The sequence below is a fragment of the Rhinoraja longicauda genome, chromosome 36, assembly GCF_053455715.1.
Source record: "Rhinoraja longicauda isolate Sanriku21f chromosome 36, sRhiLon1.1, whole genome shotgun sequence".
In the NCBI taxonomy this organism is placed as follows: Eukaryota; Metazoa; Chordata; class Chondrichthyes; order Rajiformes; family Arhynchobatidae; genus Rhinoraja; species Rhinoraja longicauda.
In genome coordinates, this window is record NC_135988.1 from 18,674,017 (window position 1) to 18,694,618 (window position 20,602).

The 20,602-nt window shown below is 51.5% G+C and overlaps 1 protein-coding gene across 1 annotated transcript; it reads left to right on the plus strand.

Annotated features, from left to right (window-relative positions):
* Nucleotides 1-12,600: 12,600 nt before the first annotated feature.
* LOC144610314 (phosphoglycerate mutase 2-like) lies at nt 12,601-20,602 on the plus strand. Its single transcript, XM_078428920.1, has 3 exons — nt 12,601-13,121; nt 14,894-15,074; nt 20,289-20,602. Exons 1-3 carry the CDS (start codon nt 12,708-12,710, stop codon nt 20,456-20,458), a joined length of 765 nt encoding a protein of 254 aa, XP_078285046.1. The 5' UTR covers nt 12,601-12,707; the 3' UTR covers nt 20,459-20,602.

The following is a 20,602-nucleotide window of genomic DNA, read 5'->3' on the forward strand; positions in this document are numbered from 1 at the left end:
TGCAAACACAATTACAAACAATACTTTACTTTTTTGATAGTCAGAGGGTGGTGAATCTGTGGCATTCATTGCCACAGACGACTGTGGAGGCCAAGTCATTGGGTATTTTTAAGGCCGAGATAGATATATTCTTGATTAGTATAGATGTCAGGGGTTATGGGGAGAAGGCAGGAGAATGGGGTTAGGAGGGAGAGATGGATCAGCCATGTTTGAATGGCGGGGTAGACTTGATGGGCCGAATGGCTAGTGTGGAAACAGGCCCTTCGGCCCAACTCGCCCACATGGGCCAACATGTCCCAACATCACTAGCCCCACCTGTCTGCACTTGGTCCATATCCCTCCAAACCTGTCCTATCCATGTACCTGTCTAACTGTTTCTTAAACTATGGGATAGTCCCAGCCTCAACTACCTCCTCCGGCAGCTCGTTCCATACACCCACCACCCTCTGTGTGAACAAACACTTTAATTCCCATTCCCACTCTGACCCTTAATTGTCTAAGTTGTGTTTGAACCAGCATCTGCAGTTCCTTCCTGCACATGCATGCTCTGAGCCAGGCACTAACACGGCACATGCATGCTCTGAGCCAGGCACTAACACGGCACATGCATGCTCTGAGCCAGGCACTAACATGGCACATGCATGCTCTGAGCCAGGCACTAACACGGCACATGCATGCTCTGTGCCAGGCACTAACACGGCACATGCATGCTCTGAGCCAGGCACTAACACGGCACATTGCTGGTACATGTGACTGCCCCACAAAGTGTGTTGTGTCAGAGAGTGGGGTCCATCTGTCTGTGCCTTGCTGGCAGACGCACTCTCCCCACCAGCCTGCCTCTCCCTGGCTGAGTCACCTCCCACCCAGAGGAAGGAGAGGGGGGAGAGGGACACACGAAGCAAAAGAGGAAGGAAGCACATGGACAGTGTTTCTCACTTCTTTAGGGGGACTGTCACAGATTTGGGACCGGTTTCACTTGTTCTAAAAATATCCAAGTTTGGGACGTTTGTATCTTCCCCCATTTGTGCTGTCATTCTGTTTAAATGCACTAAACATAATGCACTAAACGCGCTCGTTCCAACTGGAAGGCTTAGTTTTAGTTTAGTTTAGAGATACAGCACAGAAACAGGCAAAATCAAAGCGGAGGGGGGTGGGGGTGGGATGGGGGGTGGGGGTGGAATGGGGGGTTGGGGAAGGGTGGATGGGAGGGGGATGGGAGGTTGGGATGGGTCAGGGAAGGGGGAGGGAGGGGGAGGGAGGGGGAGGGAAGGGGATGACTCAGAAATAGTGACTGATGGTGGCAGAGAGAGACTTTCATATGAGGAAAGACTGGATAGACTGGGCTTGTACTCGCTGGAATTTAGAAGACTGAGGGGGGATCTTATTGAAACATATAAAATTCTTAAGGGGTTGGAGAGGCTAGATGCGGGAAGATTGTTCCCGATGTTGGGGGAGTCCAGAACCAGGGGTCACAGCTTAAGGATAAGGGGGAAATCTTTTAGGACCGAGATGAGAAAACATTTCTTCACACAGAGAGTGGTGAATCTGTGGAATTCTCTGCCACAGAAGGTAGTTGAGGCCAGTTCATTGGCTATATTTAAGAGGGAGTTAGATGTGGCCCTTGTGGCTAAAGGGATCAGGGGGTATGGAGAGAAGGCAGGTACGGGATACTGAGTTGGATGATCAGCCATGATCATATTGAATGGCGGTGCAGGCTCGAAGGGCCGAAATGGCCTACTCCTGCACCTATTTTCTATGTTTCTAATACATCAGAACAGAAAGGTCAGTCTGGCTGAGCCTCTGATGGCCTTGTAGATCTCAGCTTGGCTTGATGAGAACGATATAGGTGGTAGGAATAAAGGCGTAGACTATTTTCTAAACGGGGTGAGAATCCAGAAATCGGAGGTGCAAAGGGACTTAGGAGTGCTGGTGCAGGATTCCCAAAACGTTAATCTGCAAGTCAAATCGGTAGTAAAAAAAGCAAACTCAATGCTAACATTTATTTCAAGATGGCTTGTATATGAAAACAGGGATGTAATGCTGGGGCTCTATAAGGCAATGTGCTGGTCAGGCCGCATGTGGAATATTGTGAGCAATTGTGGGCCCCATATCTGAGGAAGGATGAGCTGCTCTGGAGAGGGTCAAGAGGAGGTTTACAGGAACGATCCCAGGAATGAGTAGGTTAATGTATGAAGAGTATTTGTCGGCACTGGGCCTGTACTCACTGGAGTTTAGAAGAATGAGGGGGGACCTCATTGAAAGGTACAGAATAGTGATCGGCCTGGATAGAGTGGATGTGGAGAGGATGTTTCCACTAGTGGGAGAGTCTAGGACCAGAGGGCACAGCCTCAGCATTAAAGGACGTTCCTTCAGGAAGGAGATGAGGAGGAATTTCTTTAGTCAGAGGGTGGTGAATCTGTGGAATTCTTTGCCACAGACGGCTGTGGAGGCCACAAGTCAATGGATATTTTTAAGGCAGAGATAGATAGATTCTTGATTAGTGCGGGTGTCAGGGGTTGGACGATTAAACTACCCGCTGGAGTTCCTGTTCCCAGAACCGTTTGTTCAGACAGTGCTGAATAAAAATTAAATTGCAAATAACTGTTCTTGTCAGCAAGGCTGCATTCCCTTGCAGTGGGATGGAGAGGGGTCGCCCTTTGTCCCTTATTTGGGAGTGAGTCTCTGAGTCTGAGGGTTCTCCAGCACACACACACACACACACACACACACACAGTGTGTCGCACTGAGGCTAATCTGCAAGCTTCCTCTAACTATTATCAAACACAACCACCAGCTCTGTGCACGTCATTTGTCCACAGAAACAAGCTGCACATCTCAACAACATCCGGTCCAAGATGCCACAGAACAACCTGTTCTGTCCAGATCCACACAGTGACAGGTCATGTGTCCAGAACAGAAGTCGCAATGTACAATACGCACACAGACAGCACCTTGGCAATGAGCCCAGTCGCAGGTGTCAGCACAGGAACTAGGAGGAGAAACGAGGAACTGTGGATGCTGCTTAATACACAGAGTGCTGGAGTAACTCAGTGAGTCAGGCAGCATCTGTGGAGAACATGGATAGGTGACGTTTCACAGAGTGCTGGAGTAACTCAGCGGGTCAGGCAGCATCTGTGGAGAACATGGATAGGTGACGTTTCGGGTCGATACCCTTCATCAGACTCTGAAGAAGGGTATTGACCCAAAATGCCGCCTATCCATGTTCTCCACAGATGCTGCCTGACCAGCTGAGTTACTCCACATATTGGGAATGAAGTGGTTTGACAGCCACAGACTATTGTGTGACAAAATAACAGTCCTGCAGGCAACTAGAACCAGGCTCAGCAACCAGGCTCTCCTGTAAGCCCATACCTGAAAGTGGCAACACAGGTGGACAGGCAGGTGAAGAAGGTGTGTGGCATGCTTACCTTCGCTGGTCGAGTGTAAAGGTTAGCAAGTCGCGTGGCAGCTTTAGGTCAGGTGCCATTGCAGGCAGTTGTGGACTCCACATTACAGGAAGGAAGTGGAGGCGTTGGAAAAGGTGCACCAGCATGTTGCCTGAACTAGAGAGAATGAGCTGCCATGGGAGGTGTGAGAAGACGAGCAATGGTTTATTGTGTAGGAAGGAACTGCAGATGCTGGTTTTTGGATAGGCACAAAATGCTGGAGTAACTCTGTGGGACAGGCAGTATCTCTGGAGAGAAGGAATTGGGTGACGTTTCGGGTTGAGACTCTTCTTCAGTCACCCATTCCTTCTCTCCAGAGATGCTGCCTGTCCCGCTGAGTTACTCCAGAATTCTGTGTCTATAAGCAGTCACTCTACGTTACCTTCAGTGACAGGCTGGGGCTGTACAGTCTGTGTCGGTTCCTGTGTGTGCTGTCTCCAGGAAGCTGTACGCTCTAACACAGGAGGCTGCACCCACCAGCTACATCATGCCGAGAAACAGGCACACACGCCAAACCTTCACATAGCCTTCCTCTAACACCATGCCCAGAACTGAACACAATACTCTAAACGCAGTCTCACCAACATCTTATACAACTGCAACATAACCTCCCAACTGCAATACTCATATCATTTACAGGTAAAAGCTGATTCTTAATTCCCAGATAATTAAAAATGCATTAAATTCTATTTTTGCAGCACCAAGGGAGCGTATAGACAACGAAACCGTAAATCAACTGGGCCGCAAGTCCCTGGCATCCCCTGGCTGGCAGTGTGCTGTGCATTGCGTGGGTAAGTGGGTGTGAGTGAGTGTGTGAGTACACGTCATAGATGATGTGTACCTTGGCCTGACCTCAGCATCGCTCAGTGACGTGAGCACCAGGTGCATCAGTGTGTCAGTCTGTGTGCGTGCTGGGGCGAGGAGATCTGCTCACTGGAATTTAGAAGATTGAGGGGGGATCTTATAGAAACGTACAAAATTCTTAAGGGGTTGGAGAGGCTAGATGCAGGAAGATTGTTCCCGATGTTGGGGAAGTCCAGACCAAGGGGGTCACAGTTTAAGGATAAGGGGGAAGTCTTTTAGGACCGAGATGAGAAAGTTTTTTTTCACACAGAGAGTGGTGAATCTGTGGAATTCTCTGCCACAGAAGGTGGTTGAGGCCAGTTCATTGGCTATATTTAAGAGGGAGTTAGATGTGGCCCTTGTGGCTAAAGGGATCAGGGGGTATGGAGAGAAGGCAGGTACGGGATACTGAGCTGGATGATCAGCCATGATCATATTGAATGGCGGTGCAGGCTCGAGGGGCCGAATGGCCTACTCCTGCACCTATTTTCTATGTTTCTATGTTTCTATGTTCGACTTCCTTGTCGTAGTAACTCAACGGGACAGGCAGCATCTCTGTGGAGAAGGAATGGGTGACGTTTCAGGTCGAGATCCTTCTTCAGACTAAAACGTCACCCATTCCTTCTCTCCAGAGATGCTGCCTGTCCCGCTGAGTTACTCCAGCTTTTTGTGTCGACCTTCGGTGTAAATCAATATCTGCGGTTTCTTTCCCCACAGTAATAAACCAATACTGATCCTGGTGGTGCAACACCTCCCTCTGCTGGGCACTCTTAGAAACACAACTGATTCATCAAAAACCTTTGTGCTCACTCTGGTCATTTCTATGTGTACTAATTGGGTTATGAAGAAGGGTCTTGATTCGAAACATCACCTAATCCCTCTCTCCAGAGACGCTGCCTGACCCGCTGAGTTACTCCAGCACTCTGTGAAATGTCACCTATCCATGTTCTCCACAGATGCTGCCTGACCCACTGAGTTACTCCAGCACTCTGTGAAACGTCACCTATCCATGTTCTCCACAGATGCTGCCTGACCCGCTGAGTTACTCCAGCACTTTGTGTCTATCTTACTGCTAATAATTTCTCCATTTCCACCTCCATGAGTATAGTGTACATGCCGGCACGGTGGCGCAGCGGGTAGAGCTGCTGCCTCACAGCGCCGGAGACCAGGTTTTCGATCCTGACTGCGGGCGCTGTCTGTACGGTGTGTGTACGTTCTCCCTGTGACCACGTGGGTTTTCTCCGGGTGCTCCGGTTTCCTCCCACATTCCAAAGACGTGCAGGTTTGTAGGTTAATTGGTTTCTATAAAATTGCTCCTAGTGTGTAGGATAGAACCAGGGATCGCTGGTCGGCGCGGGCTCCGTGGGCCAAAGTATCCATGCTGTATCTCAAAACTAAACTAAACTTCCATGTGGATAGTGTACATGTCAGTCTTAGTGTGTGTACGAAGGAACTGCAGATGCTGGTTTAAACCGAAGATAGACACAAAATGCCGGAGTAACTCAGTGGGACAGGCAGCATCTCTAGAGAGAAGGAATGGGTGACGTTTCAGGTCCAGACCCTTCGTCACCAGAAACGTCACCCATTCCTTCTCTCCAGAGATGCTGCCTGTCAATAGACAATAGGTGCAGGAGTGGGCCATTCGGCCCTTCGAGCCAGCACCACCATTCAATGTGATCATGGCTGATCATTCTCAATCCGTACCCTGTTCCTGCCTTCTCCCCATACCCCCTGACTCCGCTATCTTTAAGAGCTCTATCTAGCTCTCTCTCGAATGCATTCAGAGAATTGGCCTCCACTGCCTTCTGAGGCAGTGAATTCCACAGATTCACAACTCTCTGACTGCAAAAGTTCTTCCTCATCTCCGTTTTAAATGGCCGACCCCTTATTCTTAAACTGTGGCCCCTGGTTCTGGCCTCCCCCAACATTGGGAACATGTTTCCAGCCTCGACCGTGTCCAACCCCTTAATAATCTTATATGTTTCGATAAGATCCCCTGTCCCGCTGAGTTACTCCAGCTTTTTGTGTCAGTCTTGGTTCACGGATTTAAATTCCCATCAAGCAGGCTGCATCCTGGAGAGGCTTTCCTACATCCAGAGAAAGGAAAGATGAAAATGTTCATATGATCATAAGTGATAGGAGTACAATTCGGCCCATCAAGTCTCCTCTGCCTTTCAATCACGGCTGATCCATCTCTCACTCCAAACCCCATCCTGCGTCCCACCCCCTCCCCTGACATCAGTCTGAAGAAGGGTCTTGCCCCGAAATGTCACCCATTCCTTCCCTCCCGAGATGCTGCCTGTCCTGCTGAGTTACTCCAGCATTTTGTGTCTCCCTTCGATTTAGACCAGCATCTGCAGTTTTCCTCCTACACAGTAGATGGAACTAAACACAATCAGTTCAGTCCGTGCCTATTTTCAGATGCAGCCTCACCCAGTTACTGTGGCAGGAACTCAGATTGTCTGAAGGTCACACCGTTCCAGAAACTCGATCTCTTGCCCATGTCGCTCTGTGCAGGAAACCGACCATTCACAGCCCTGAATTTGTTTCACACTGTGAGATAATCGTAACAGCTGTTGCTTCAGACCTCTGACTTTTAACTCAGGATGAAGGTCAGAGGATGTGACGGCACAATCATAGGCCGGCATTTGAGCGATACGATACATAGAAACATAGAAAAATTGGTGCAGGAGGAGGACATTCGGCCCTTCGAGCCAGCACTGCCATTCAATGTGATCATGGCTGATCATCTAAAATCAGTACCCCGTTCCTGCTTTTTCCCCCATATCCCTTGATTCCGTTAGCCCAAAGAGCTAAATCTAACTCTCTCTTGAAAACATCCAGTGAATTGGTCTCCACTGCCTTCAGTGGCAGATATGATACGATAGAACTTTATTTATGCCAGGATATGAAACATGAAATTAAAGTGACAAGTGGAAAGTCTTGGGGGATGAGCAAATATTGGGGAGGGGGGGGGGTGGTGGGAGGGGGGGGGGGTGGTGGGAGGGGGGGGTGGTGGGAGGGGGGGGGGTGGTGGGAGGGGGGGGGGGTGGTGGGAGGGGGGGGGTGTGGTGGGAGGGGGGGTGGTGGGAGGGGGGGGGGTGGTGGGAGGGGGGGGGTGGTGGGAGGGGGGGGTGGTGGGAGGGGGGGGTGGTGGGAGGGGGGGGGTGGTGGGAGGGGGGGGGTGGTGGGAGGGGGGGGGTGGTGGGAGGGGTGGGGGTGGTGGGAGGGGGGGGGTGGTGGGAGGGGGGGGGTGGTGGGAGGGGGGGGTGGTGGGAGGGGGGGGGTGGTGGGAGGGGGGGGGTGGTGGGAGGGGGGGGGTGGTGGGAGGGGGGGGGTGGTGGGAGGGGGGGGGGGGGTGGTGGGAGGGGGGGGGGGTGGTGGGAGGGGGGGGGGGGGTGGTGGGAGGGGGGGGGGGGGTGGTGGGAGGGGAGTCAGTCTAAGTCTACCCCACGACAGAAGAGGGAGGAGCTGTAACATTTGATTGCCACGGTGAAGAAGGATTAGCAATGCCTGGGCTGGCTCCCAATCCCATGTCTAGCCCGCATTTGAATCTAAATACCCTGCACAAAAGGAAGGCTTCTAACTCACTCACCCATGCAAGTCCTGTCACAGTGAAACTATCACTATTCAGTCTGAAGAAGGGTCCTGACCCCAGAAACACAGTCTGTCTATTAACTCCACAGATGCTGGCTGACCCACTAAGTCCCCTGAGCAATTTGTGATTTGCTCGAACTATTGCTTGGATAACTTACAACTCACCAGTACGAACACTGAATCCACCAATTTCAGATAACGAATATAAACCCCCGCACCTCTTTCACCGCCCCCTCCCTCCCCCGACCTTCCCTATGCCCCACCTGTACCCACACCGGATCCTCCCCTCCCCATCCATTCCTTCCTCTGACTTCACAATTCGCACCTCTTCTATCCTAATCTCACGCCTTTTGTCTTTGGCGTTTGTCCAACCATCAAATTCCCCCTCATCTGTAACCACCTATCACTTGTCAGGCTTTATCCAGCTTTCTCTCCCCTAAATGTCCCTTCTCCATGTTCTCCACAGATGCTGCCTGACCCGCTGAGTTACTCCGGCACTTTATGTCTGTCTTTGTAAACCAGCATCTGCAGTCCCTTGTTTTTTCCATCTCTCTGTCCCACTTGTACTCACACGTATTTCTTCCCTCCCACTACATTCCTACCTCTGACTTCACAATTCGCACCTCTTCTATCCTAATCGCACGCCCTTTGTCTCTTCATCTCTGGCCTTTGTCATCACAGCCAGGGACGACAGAAAGCTTTCAATTTCTGGTGCCATGGGTAGAGCTGCTACCTCACTGTGCCAGAGACCCGGGTTCGATCCTGACACTGGGCGCTGTCTGTGTAGAGTTAGTACATTCTCCCTGTGACTGCATGGGTTTCCTCTCATATCCCAAAGACATGCGGGTCTGTAGGTTATAACCTGCCCCTGGAGCAGGGAGCACACACGGAATAATATAGAAGTAATGCATACGGGTGATCGGCGTGGACTCGGTGGGTCAAAGGCCCTGTTTCCATGAGGTACTACAATGCTGGAGTAACTCAGCGGGACAGGCAGCATCTCTGGGGAGAAGGAATGGGTGACGTTTTGGGTCAAAACCCTTCTTAACATAAAACATCACCCATTCCTTCTCTCCAGAGATGCTGCCTGACCTGCTGAGTTACTCCAGCATTTTGTGTCCACCTTCGATTTAAACCAGCATCTGCAGTTTTCTTTCCTACTGGTACTACAATTGCCCAAATATAAAAGGCAGCATTTCTGATACTTTACCTGATGTTTTAGTGACCAACATGCATAGATTTCCAATCCTCCAGTCCACAGCCTCTAACGGTTGAAAGATCCAGCAACTTGCATTCCATTCTAGTCTCGGCTGCTGTCTGTGTGGAGTTTGCACACTCTTCTCACAGTTGCAAGGGTTTCCTCTGGGTGCTCCGGTTTCCTCCTACAATACGCTTGGCCATCGACCACTAGTCTTAAAACAATCAAAGCAGGGCGTTAATGTTCATGCAACAGAGAATAAATTACAGAGAACCAAGAAGGATTTGAGAGATTATTCCACTAGGGGCAGCAGAGACTCGACGGGCCAAATGGCCTATTGCAGTGTCATAGTAAGTAGTTTGTTGAGCTATGCAGTACTCAGCAAGTACTGTGTACAGCCCAAGCAAATGATTTACATTTAACAATAATCCAGTCAGTCTACCCCATGACAGAAGGGAGAGTTGGAGTTTGATAGCCACAGGGCAGAAGGACCTCCTGTGGCGTTCTGTGCTGCATCTTGGTGGAACCAGTCTGTTGCTGAAGGTGATCCTCAGGTTGACCAGTGTGTCATGGAGGGGGTGAGTTGTATTGTCCAGGATGCTCCACATATCATGTATCGTCTGTACACTGTAAATGGTTCAAGTGTAATCATGTATTAGACAATAGACAATAGACAATAGACAATAGGTGCAGGAGTAGGCCACTCAGCCCTTCGAGCGATCACCGCCATTCAATGCGATCATGGCTGATCACTCTCAATCAGTACCCCGTTCCTGCCTTCTCCCCATACCCCCGCTGATTGGTTAGCACACAACAAAAGCTTTTCGCTGTACCTCGGTACACGTGACAATAAACTAAACTGAACTAAACGGAACTGAACATTGATCCATTTTTTTTTAGAGTGGAAACAGGCCCTTCGGCCCAACGTGCCCACACCGGCCAACATGCCCCATCTACACTAGTCCCACCTGCCCACACCGACCAACATGCCCCATCTACACTAGTCCCACCTGCCCACACCGACCAACATGCCCCATCTACACTAGTCCCACAGGCCCACACCGGCCAACATGCCCCATCTACACTGGTCCCACCTGCCCACACCGACCAACATGCCCTATCTACACTAGTCCCACCCTGGCTAACATGCCCCATCTACACTAGTCCCACCTGCCCACACCGGCCAACATACCCCATCTACACTAGTCCCACCTGCCCACACCGACCAACATGCCTCACCTACACTAGTCCCACCTGCCCACACTGACCAACATGCCCCATCTACACTAGCCCCACCTGCCCACACCGGCCATGGTCGAGGGGGCGGGGCGAGGGTATATATAGGGCCGGGATGAGCGGGAGCGGGGGCGGGGCCAGTGCTAGGGGCGGGGCCAGTGCTAGGGGCGGGGCGAGGGTACATATAGAGCTAGGTTCGAGGGGCGGGGTCGGGGGCGGGGCCCCTGTATACAGCCCAAGCAAATGACTTACATTTGACAATAATCCAGTCAGTCTACCCCATGACAGAAGGGGGAGTTGTAGTTTGATAGCCACAGGGAAGAAGGATCTCCTGTGGCGTTCTGTGCTACATCTTGGTGGAACCAGTCTGTTGCTGAAGGTGCTCCTCAGGTTGACCAGTGTGTCATGGAGAGGGTGAGCTGTATTGTCCAGGATGCTCCACATATCATGTATCATCTGTACACTGTAAATTGTTCGAGTATAATCATGTATTATCTTTCTGCAGATAATGTTGTTGGTTAGCACGCAACAACAGCTTTTCGCTGTACCTCGGTACACGTGACAATAAACTAAACTGAACTAAACGGAACTGAACATTGATCCATTTTCTTCTTTTTTTTTAGTGTGGAAACAGGCCCTTCGGCCCAACAATAGACAATAGGTGCAGGAAGAGGCCATTTGGCCCTACGAGCCAGCACCGCCATTCAATGTGATCATGGCTGATCATTCTCAATCAGTACCCCATTCCTGCCTTCTCCCCATACCTCCTGACTCCGCTGTCCTTAAGAGCTCTATCTAGCTCTCTCTTGAATGCACACACCGGCCAACAATGTGCCCACACCGACCAACAAGCCCCATCTACACTAGTCCCACCTGCCCACACCGACCAACATGCCCCATCTACACTAGTCCCACCTGCCCACACCGGCCAACATGCCCCATCTGCACTAGTCCCACCTGCCCACACCGGCCAACATGCCCCATCTACACTAGTCCCACCTGCCCACACCGACCAACATGTCCCATCTACACTAGTCCCACCTGCCCACATCGACCAACATGCCCCATCTACACTAGTCCCACCTGCCCACACCGACCAACATGTCCCATCTACACTAGTCCCACCTGCCCACACCGACCAACATGCCCGATCTACACTAGTCCCACCTGCCCACACAGACCAACATGCCCGATCTACACTAGTCCCACCTGCCCACACCGACCAACATGCCCGATCTACACTAGTCCCACCTGCCCACACCGACCAACATGCCCGATCTACACTAGTCCCACCTGCCCACACCGACCAACATGCCCGATCTACACTAGTCCCACACCGACCAACATGCCCGATCTACACTAGTCCCACACCGACCAACATGCCCCATCTACACTAGTCCCACACCAACCAACATGCCCCATCTACACTAGTCCCACACCGACCAACATGCCCGATCTACACTAGTCCCACCTGCCCACACCGACCAACATGCCCCATCTACACTAGTCCCACACAGACCAACATGCCCGATCTACACTAGCCCCACCTGCCCACACCGACCAACATGCCCCATCTACACTAGTCCCACCTGCCCACACCGACCAACATGCCCCATCTACACTAGTCCCACACAGACCAACATGCCCGATCTACACTAGCCCCACCTGCCCACACCGACCAACATGCCCCATCTACACTAGTCCCACCTGCCCACACCGACCAACATGCCCCATCTACACTAGTCCCACCCGCCCACACCGACCAACATGCCCCATCTACACTAGTCCCGGCCAACGTGCCCCTGAGGATATATATAGGGCCGGGGTGAGGGGGGGCGCGGCTATTGGCATTGCCATGGTCGAGGAGGCGGGGCCGGGGCCAGTGCTAGGGGCGGGGCCGGGGCGAGGGTATATATAGTGCGGGGGGGGGGGGGGGGGGGGGGGGGGTATATATAGGACCAAAGTGAGCGGGGGCGGGGCCATTGCTAGGGGCGGAGCCATGGCGGGGCGAAGGTATATTCTGGGCCGGGATGAGCGGGGCGGGGCCAGTGCTAGGGGGCAGAGCGAGGGTATATATAAGGCCGGGGTGAGCGGGGCGGGGCCAGTGCTAGGGGCGGGGCCTGTCGCGGGGCGGGGCCTGTCGCGGGGCGAGGGTATATATAGGGCCGGGGTGAGCGGGGGCGGGGCCTGTTAGGGGGCGGAGCCGCGGGCGGGGCGAGGGTATATATAAGGCCGGGGTGAGCGGGGCGGGGCCAGTGCTAGGGGCGGGGCCGGAGCGAGGGTATATATATAGGGCCGGGGTGAGCGGGCGCCGCCATTACCTGGGCCGGGCCTACCACCGTCGCCACAGCAACCGCAGCCTGCCAGGATTTCTCGGCGCCGCGGCCATGGCGTGCTACAAGCTGGTGATCGTGCGCCACGGCGAGAGCACCTGGAACCAGGAGAACCGCTTCTGCGGCTGGTTCGACGCGGAGCTGAGCGAGAAGGGGCTGTGTGAGGCGCGGCGCGGGGCCGAGGCGCTGCGGGACGCGGGATACCTGTTTGATGTGTGCTTCACGTCGGTGCTGAAGCGCGCCATCCGCACCCTGTGGCTCATCCTCGACATCACCGACCAGATGTGGCTGCCCGTCAACCGCACCTGGCGCCTCAACGAGCGCCACTACGGCGGCCTGACCGGCCTGAACAAGGCCGAGACCGCCGAGCTCCACGGCGAGGCCCAGGTGAAGATCTGGCGCCGCTCCTTCGACACCCCGCCGCCGCCCATGGACGAGCAGCACCCCTACTACAAGACCATCAGCAAGGTGAGGGGGGCACGGGGGGGGGGGAGTGAGGGCACGGGGGGGGGGGTGAGGGCACGGGGGGGGGTGAGTGAGGGCACGGGGGGGGGAGTGGGGGGAGAGTGAGGGCACGGGGGGGGTGAGTGAGGGCACGGGGGGGGGGTGAGTGAGGGCACGGGGGGGGAGTGGGGGGAGAGTGAGGGCACGGGGGGGGGGAGAGTGAGGGCACGGGGGGGGAGGAGAGTGAGGGCACGGGGGGGGGGAGGAGAGTGAGGGCACGGGGGGGGGGGGGGAGAGTGAGGGCACGGGGGGGGAGGAGAGTGAGGGCACGGGGGGGGGGGAGAGTGAGGGCACGGGGGGGGGGGGAGAGTGAGGGCACGGGGGGGGAGTGGGGGGAGAGTGAGGGCACGGGGGGGTGAGGGATGGGGGGGGTGAGGGATGGGGGGGTGAGGGATGGGGGGGAGAGTGAGGGGACGGGGGGGTGAGGGATGGGGGGAGAGAGAGGGGACGGGGGGGGGGTGAGGGATGAGGGGAGAGAGAGGGGACGGAATGGAGGGTGAGGGGAGTGAGAGTGAGTGAGTGAGGAGGTAAAGGAGGGGGAGTGAGGGGACTAGTGGCAGGGTGAGTGTGAATGGGGAGAGTGAGTGTGAGGGAGTGGGTAAATGAAGGGTGAGTGTGAGAGCAATTGAACCCCCGGGCTCGGGGGGCTAATGGGAGATGATCCAGGGACAACTCCCCATTATTCTTACCCCCCCCCTGCACGGGGTTAACACCCCCTCCTTTACCCCCTCCCGTGCCTGGGGGGGGGGGGTAGAATAATGGGGAGTTGTCCCTGGATCTCCAGCTGGATGGAGATGGGATGGGAATCGCCCCATATCATGACTTTGGGGGTGGAGGAGGACGGACGACCCTTCCCCCCCCCCCCCCCCCCATTTGAGTGAGTGCAGCCCGCTGCCCCATCACACACAACATGTCCGATGTCTATTCATTGATCATTGCACTCGTCTTCACTCCTGGAGTATCTGTGTTGTGAACGGGCGATGCTGCAACTCTGCGTCCGCTCTGTATCTCTCCGCCTCCCGCAGTGAAACGTGCAGTTCCTCACGTTGCTCTCCTGCCCCTGGCTTCACTCTTCATTGAGTAAATGTCATGGACAATTTACAGCACCGCATTGTAATTCTCAGACCGCACCTCTCTGCCATTCGACGCATTGCCTGTAACTGGGTCGCTGGAAGTGTGCTCGGGCATGCCGAGACTGGGATTAGCTTAGAATTTTTCATTTCTAGTCTTGCCTCTGTTCCCATTAACATGTTCCCTTGCTTAAAACAATGTCGTGGAAGTGTCTCAACAGCAGCATCTGTTAAAGATGGAGTGAGGCTATATTTAAACACCTAGCCCACTAAAATGACCATCGATATAGTACAAAAGTTAATGCAAACAGTGATGGGTGTTTGGTTGGTTGCTTCTGTCTGGTGCCTACAGTAATCCCTGAAGCTCCATCACTACAAAATATGGTTCTTGCAATGCCTTTTATGGTAAATTGCTGTATTGAAATTGACTTGTTGTTTTCCTACATTGTAATGTGACTACACTTCAGAAGGTATTTAAACCATTAAAAGTATAAAACCGACAAACTGACTTGAGAGTGTAAATTCTGTTGTGATAGAATTCTGTATGGATGAACTGTATCTTAAAGTTAGAGCACTAAGTTATTCTTGGGAAGAGTTGGAATTATATTGTCAATATGCCAATTATCTTGGAGCATATTGAACTGAGCTGTGAATGTTTAATCACAGGCACGGCGCTACGAAGGACTCAAGCCTTGTGAGCTGCCGACTTGTGAGAGTCTGAAGGATACAATTGCACGAGCCCTGCCTTTCTGGAATGAAGTGATTGCACCACAGATTAAGGCAGGAAAGCGCGTCCTGATCGCGGCACATGGCAACAGTCTGCGCGGCATAGTCAAACATCTAGAGGGTAAGCAATAACCTGTGTGTGCTTGCAAAGGAAACATGCCCCAAGCCATGCAGAGCTGGTTTAAATGCTAGAGATTCCAGAACTCGTTTAGTAGCAATCTGGCCTTTGAGCTGTCCAGTGGACAAGGCTGTTGCTTCCATGCAGCAGTGGGGGAGGACAATGCTATCTGAGGGCTGCTCAATAAATCAGCGTGGTGGATCTTTGGTGTGTATTTGCACAGAGCCCGTAGTTCCACAGTGCTTTGTCAATAGACAATAGGTGCAGGAGTAGGCCATTCAGCCCTTCGAGCCAGCACCGCCATTCAATGCGATCATGGCTGATCACTCTCAATCAGTACCCCGTTCCTGCCTTCTCCCCATACCCCCTCACTCCGCTATCCTTAAGAGCTCTATCCAGCTCTCTCTTGAAAGCATCCAACGAACTGGCCTCCACTGCCTTCTGAGGCAGAGAATTCCACACCTTCACCACTCTCTGACTGAAAAAGTTCTTCCTCATCTCCGTTCTAAATGGCCTACCCCTTATTCTTAAACTGTAGCCCCTTGTTCTGGACTCCCCCAACATTGGGAACATGTTTCCTGCCTCTAATGTGTCCAATCCCCTAATTATCTTATATGTTTCAATAAGATCCCCCCTCATCCTTCTAAATTCCAGTGTATACAAGCCTAATTGCTCCAGCCTTTCAACATTCGACAGTCCCGCCATTCCGGGAATTAACCTAGTGAACCTACGCTGCACGCCCTCAATAGCAAGAATATCCTTCCTCAAATATGGAGACCAAAACTGCACACAGTACTCCAGGTTGCGGTCTCACCAGGGCCCGGTACAACTGTAGAAGGACCTCTTTGCTCCTATACCCAACTCCTCTTGTTACGAAGGCCAACATTCCATTGGCTTTCTTCACTGCCTGCTGTACCTGCAAGCTTCCTTTCAGTGACTGATGCACTAGGACACCCAGATCTCGTTGAACATCCCCTCTTCCTAACTTGACACCATTCAGATAATAATCTGCCTTTCTATTCTTACTTCCAAAGTGAATAACCTCACACTTATCTACATTAAACTGCATCTGCCATGTATCCGCCCACTCACACAACCTGTCCAAGTCACCCTGCAGCCTTATTGCATCTTCCACACAATTCACACTACCCCCCAGCTTAGTATCATCTGCAAATTTGCTAATGGTACTTTTAATCCCTTCATCTAAGTCATTAATGTATATCGTAAATAGCTGGGGTCCCAGCACCGAACCTTGCGGTACTCCACTGGTCACTGCCTGCCATTCCGAAAGGGACCCATTTATCCCCACTCTTTGCTTTCTGTCTGTCAACCAATTTTCTATCCATGTCAGTGCCCTACCCCCAATACCATGTGCTCTAATTTTGCCCACTATTCTCCTATGTGGGACCTTGTCGAAGGCTTTCTGAAAGTCGAGGTACACCACATCGACTCTCCCCTGTCAATTTTCCTAGTTACATCCTCAAAAAATTCCAGTAGATTTGTCAAGCATGATTTCCCCTTCGTAAATCCATGCTGACTCGGAATGATCCTGTTACTGCTATCCAGATGCTCAGCAATTTCGTCTTTTGTAATTGACTCCAGCATCTTCCCCACCACTGATGTCAGACTAACTGGTCTATGCAGTTCTTTATGCAGCAGCTTGAGCAGTAACACCATCAGAGTTACGAACAGGCAACATTCTCTGAACACTCACAAAGGTTTGCAAGTAAGATGATGGTTCCAAAGAACCTGTCCTTTTCTAATCTGCCTCCTGACACTGCTTTACAACCTGCATTGGATATAGACCTAGTTTTGCAGGCCACACATGCTAATGCCAGTCATGGAATACGATGGGCCTTGGGGTCATTTACAGGCAGGGTGAGGTCCCACCGTATCAAGTGTTCAGATAGTATATAGTCTCTCTGAAGCAGCAGCTTGAAGGTATTGCTTACCGTTGACCTTTGAAGGGCAGTTTGCTGAGACTTCATTCCCATCCAGGGTCAGTATTGGAGTTGCCTACAAACCCGCCAGGCAGAAGCCTTGCAATCACCCATCTACTCCAATAGTTTCATGTTTGTAGTTCAATGTGCTTGTTTGCAGTCAGCAGGAGTCTCATCAAAAGGCTTTTGAGTATGCGACATGGCCAATGTGAAGATCACTATTTCTCTGCTCATTGCATAATCTGACGTTGCAAATCCTGTTTCTTTTAATCAACACTTATTTAAACTTGCCTAGTCCAAGAATAAAATAACCCTGCAGTTAGGATTTACCAACTGGGTTTAGTAAAACATCAATCCTGACATGACCTTTAAACTCGGCATGTCTAACTGATGTCACGGTTTCCTAATGACTAGATTAGTTGATGTGCAAGTTCTTCTCTTAACTAACGATACGTTGCCCATTCTGAGTTTTACTGAGGGAAGAGCCTCCACTGGACTGAAACAATATAAGAACTGCAGGTGGTGATTTACACTGAAGAGAGACACAAAATGCTGGAGTAACTCAGCGGGACAGGCAGCATCTCTGGAGAGAAGGAATAGGTGACGTTTTGGGTTGAGACCCTCCTTCAGACTGAGTCAGTTGAAGAGTCATGGCAAATATTAGGATGCTTGACCTTGTCTGCTTTTCTAACGTTTGTTGCCCACACCTTATCATGAATCAGTGAATGCTGCTGAGAATCCTAGATGTGGGTGAGGGCAGGGTGCTTTCTGTGGCTGAAGACTCTACATCCTTCACTCACTTGTGAAGAATGTATGTGAAGCTCAGCACTATGTGTGGAGCAGGAGAGCACACTCCTTGGGATGGACCAGGATGGTTGGAAAGTTTGATATAATATCTTCCTTGCGAAATACCACAGGCCTTTAGCCACGTCCTCCACATTGGAACATCCTGATGGTCGGCACAGTGGTGCGATTGCTGCCTTCCTGCGCCAGATACTCTGCTTCTGTCTGTATGGAGCTCGCACATTCTCCTCATGACCATGTGGGTTTTCTCCAGTTTCCTCACACTCCAAAGACGTACAGGTTTGTAGGTTAACTGGCTTGGTTTAATTGTAAGTTGTCCCTAGTGTGTGTAGGATAGTGTTAGTGTGCAAGATCGCTGGACATTGGGGCGTATACTATGGAGTTGTGAGGGCAGAGGCACTGGCACTCGAGCGTGGTCAGTGATGCATCTCCACAATGTCCCCTTCACACCGAATGCAATGGTATGGGGCTGACCAGGGGCAGGAGGGCCAGGTACCCTGTACCTGCACAGCCCAGCTGTAAAGTGGTTCCAGCCCTGGATTCAATCCTGAAAACTCCTGCAAAGCGGGAGGACAGATGTGACAGTGGCCCAACCTCCATCTTGTTCCTCACCTACAGTGCCCAAGTACACTGTCTGAAGAAGGGCCCTCACCCGAAACACCACCTATCCATGTTCGCCTGACCCGTGGAGTTACTCCAGTACTTTCTTTTATTTTTGTCAACCAGCAACTGCAGTTCCTTGTGTCTAATGTCAAAGCTTGTCCAGTTCATGTATCTTGTTTCATATAGGATGCTGTTGGGCATCGCTGATTTTAAGTGAGGTGAAGTTTGAAGGGTCAAGGTGCTATAAATGTCACTAGCCGTTTGCCTTCTCCTCTCCTCACCCTGCATCAGTGGATGCTAAAAATACCCAGCAGAAGCTGCCAGACCAGACTGTAACCCGAGAGCAGGGCCCTGCTTCATAAAGGTCAGGCCCGTCACAGAGAACTTTGCTGTAGCTCTCTGAGCACTGGCAGGGGTTGAATTAACCGATTATACAGACCACTGCTGTGAGTGCTTGATACTTTAGACTTTAGAGATACGGCACCAGCTATTACCAGTGATCACCTTGTACACTAGCACCATCCTACACACTAGGGACAATTTACAACTTCTCTTTGCTGCCAATATCCTCCCCCCTCCTTGTGCATTAGAACCTTTCTGATATTAAATGATTCTTTTAATCCTGATCTCTACTGTTAACATACTTTAAACTACTTGTGACATTTTAATATTATTAGCCTGCACCCTACTTTACATGTTGGCGATATGGGCCAAAATCAGACCGGATTTCCCAATTGTAAATTTCCCTGGTGTGGGACGAATAAAGGAATATATTATTCTGATCATTAAGCAGCCCAGGCAATGGGGAAAGATTCAACTAGGTTTCTGTTGGGTGCCACAACTGGTTAATAGTCATCAGCTTGAATAAGCTCAGTGGTGAATAGCAGCTGCTTTCAGTGCCTTCTGGGACAATAGGCAATAGGTGTAGGAGTAGGCCATTTGGCCTTTCGAGCCAGCACCACCATTCAATGTGATCATGGCTGATCATTCTCAATCAGTACCCTGTTCCTGCCTTCTCCCCATACCCCCTGACTCTGCTATCATTAAGAGCTCTATCTAGCTCTCTCTTGAATGCATTCAGAGAACTGGCCCCCACTGCCTTCTGAGGCAGAGAATTCCACAGATTTACAACTCTCTGACTTTAAAAGTTTTTCCTCATCTCCGTTCTAAATGGCCCATTCTTAAACTGGCCCCTGGTTCTGGACTCCCCCAAAATTGGGAACATGTTTCCTGCCTCTAACGTGTCCAACCCCTTAATAATCTTATGTTTCGATAAGATCCCCTCTCATCCGTCTAAATTCCAGTGTATTCAAGCCTAGTCGCTCCAGTCTTTCAACATATGGAAGAAAGGATTTCATGAAGTTGGCTGGAATAAATGTGGATAGGATGACGCACGCTGCTCCATCTCTATTCCAATCAGCCACCTTTTGTCTTCTCACCCTCCACATATTCAGTCTTGGCACATCTTGTAATGCTCTTAACCTGAGGGTTGTCCCTCCCTATCACTGGAGCTCCACTGACCATGTATTAAACCCCCCCCCCCCTCCCCTCTTCACCTGCCCATGACAGCACCTCCACCACCTTACCTGCTTCTCTTCCTGCGCATCCTTTCTGCTGCTGCTTGCTTCTTCACTCCTTATAAACCAGTTCTTACTTTATCTTTGCCAATGTGTGCTGGCATCCATTTCCCTGTGTTTCTGCATATGATAGCCTTCTATATTTTGAATGGAGGACTGTATCTAATGTACATTTTGTGTTGTTGAGATGCATCATCACGTGACTCATTGCGTCCCTCTGTCTCGGGGTGAAGGGGGTGCGGCTGGAGAAGAGGATTTTGATTTTGAGGTGTTGTGAATGTTGGTCTTTGCAGGGTTGTCGGATGCTGCGATCATGGAGCTGAACCTGCCGACTGGCATACCGATCGTGTACGAGCTGGACGCCAACCTGAAGCCCACCAAGCCCATGCAGTTCCTGGGAGACGAGGCGACCGTGAAGGCAGCCATGGAGGCTGTGGCAGCTCAGGGCAAGGCGAAGAAGTGAAGCTGGGACCAGAACCTGCATGGTACCAGTGCAGCCGGGTCTGGAGACAGCCTCCCGGGCAATGATAAACCATGTTTTTGTAACGTCCTACTGTGAGCAGTTATTTATCATGAAATGTTAAATTAAATGTGAAAGTATTGAGAA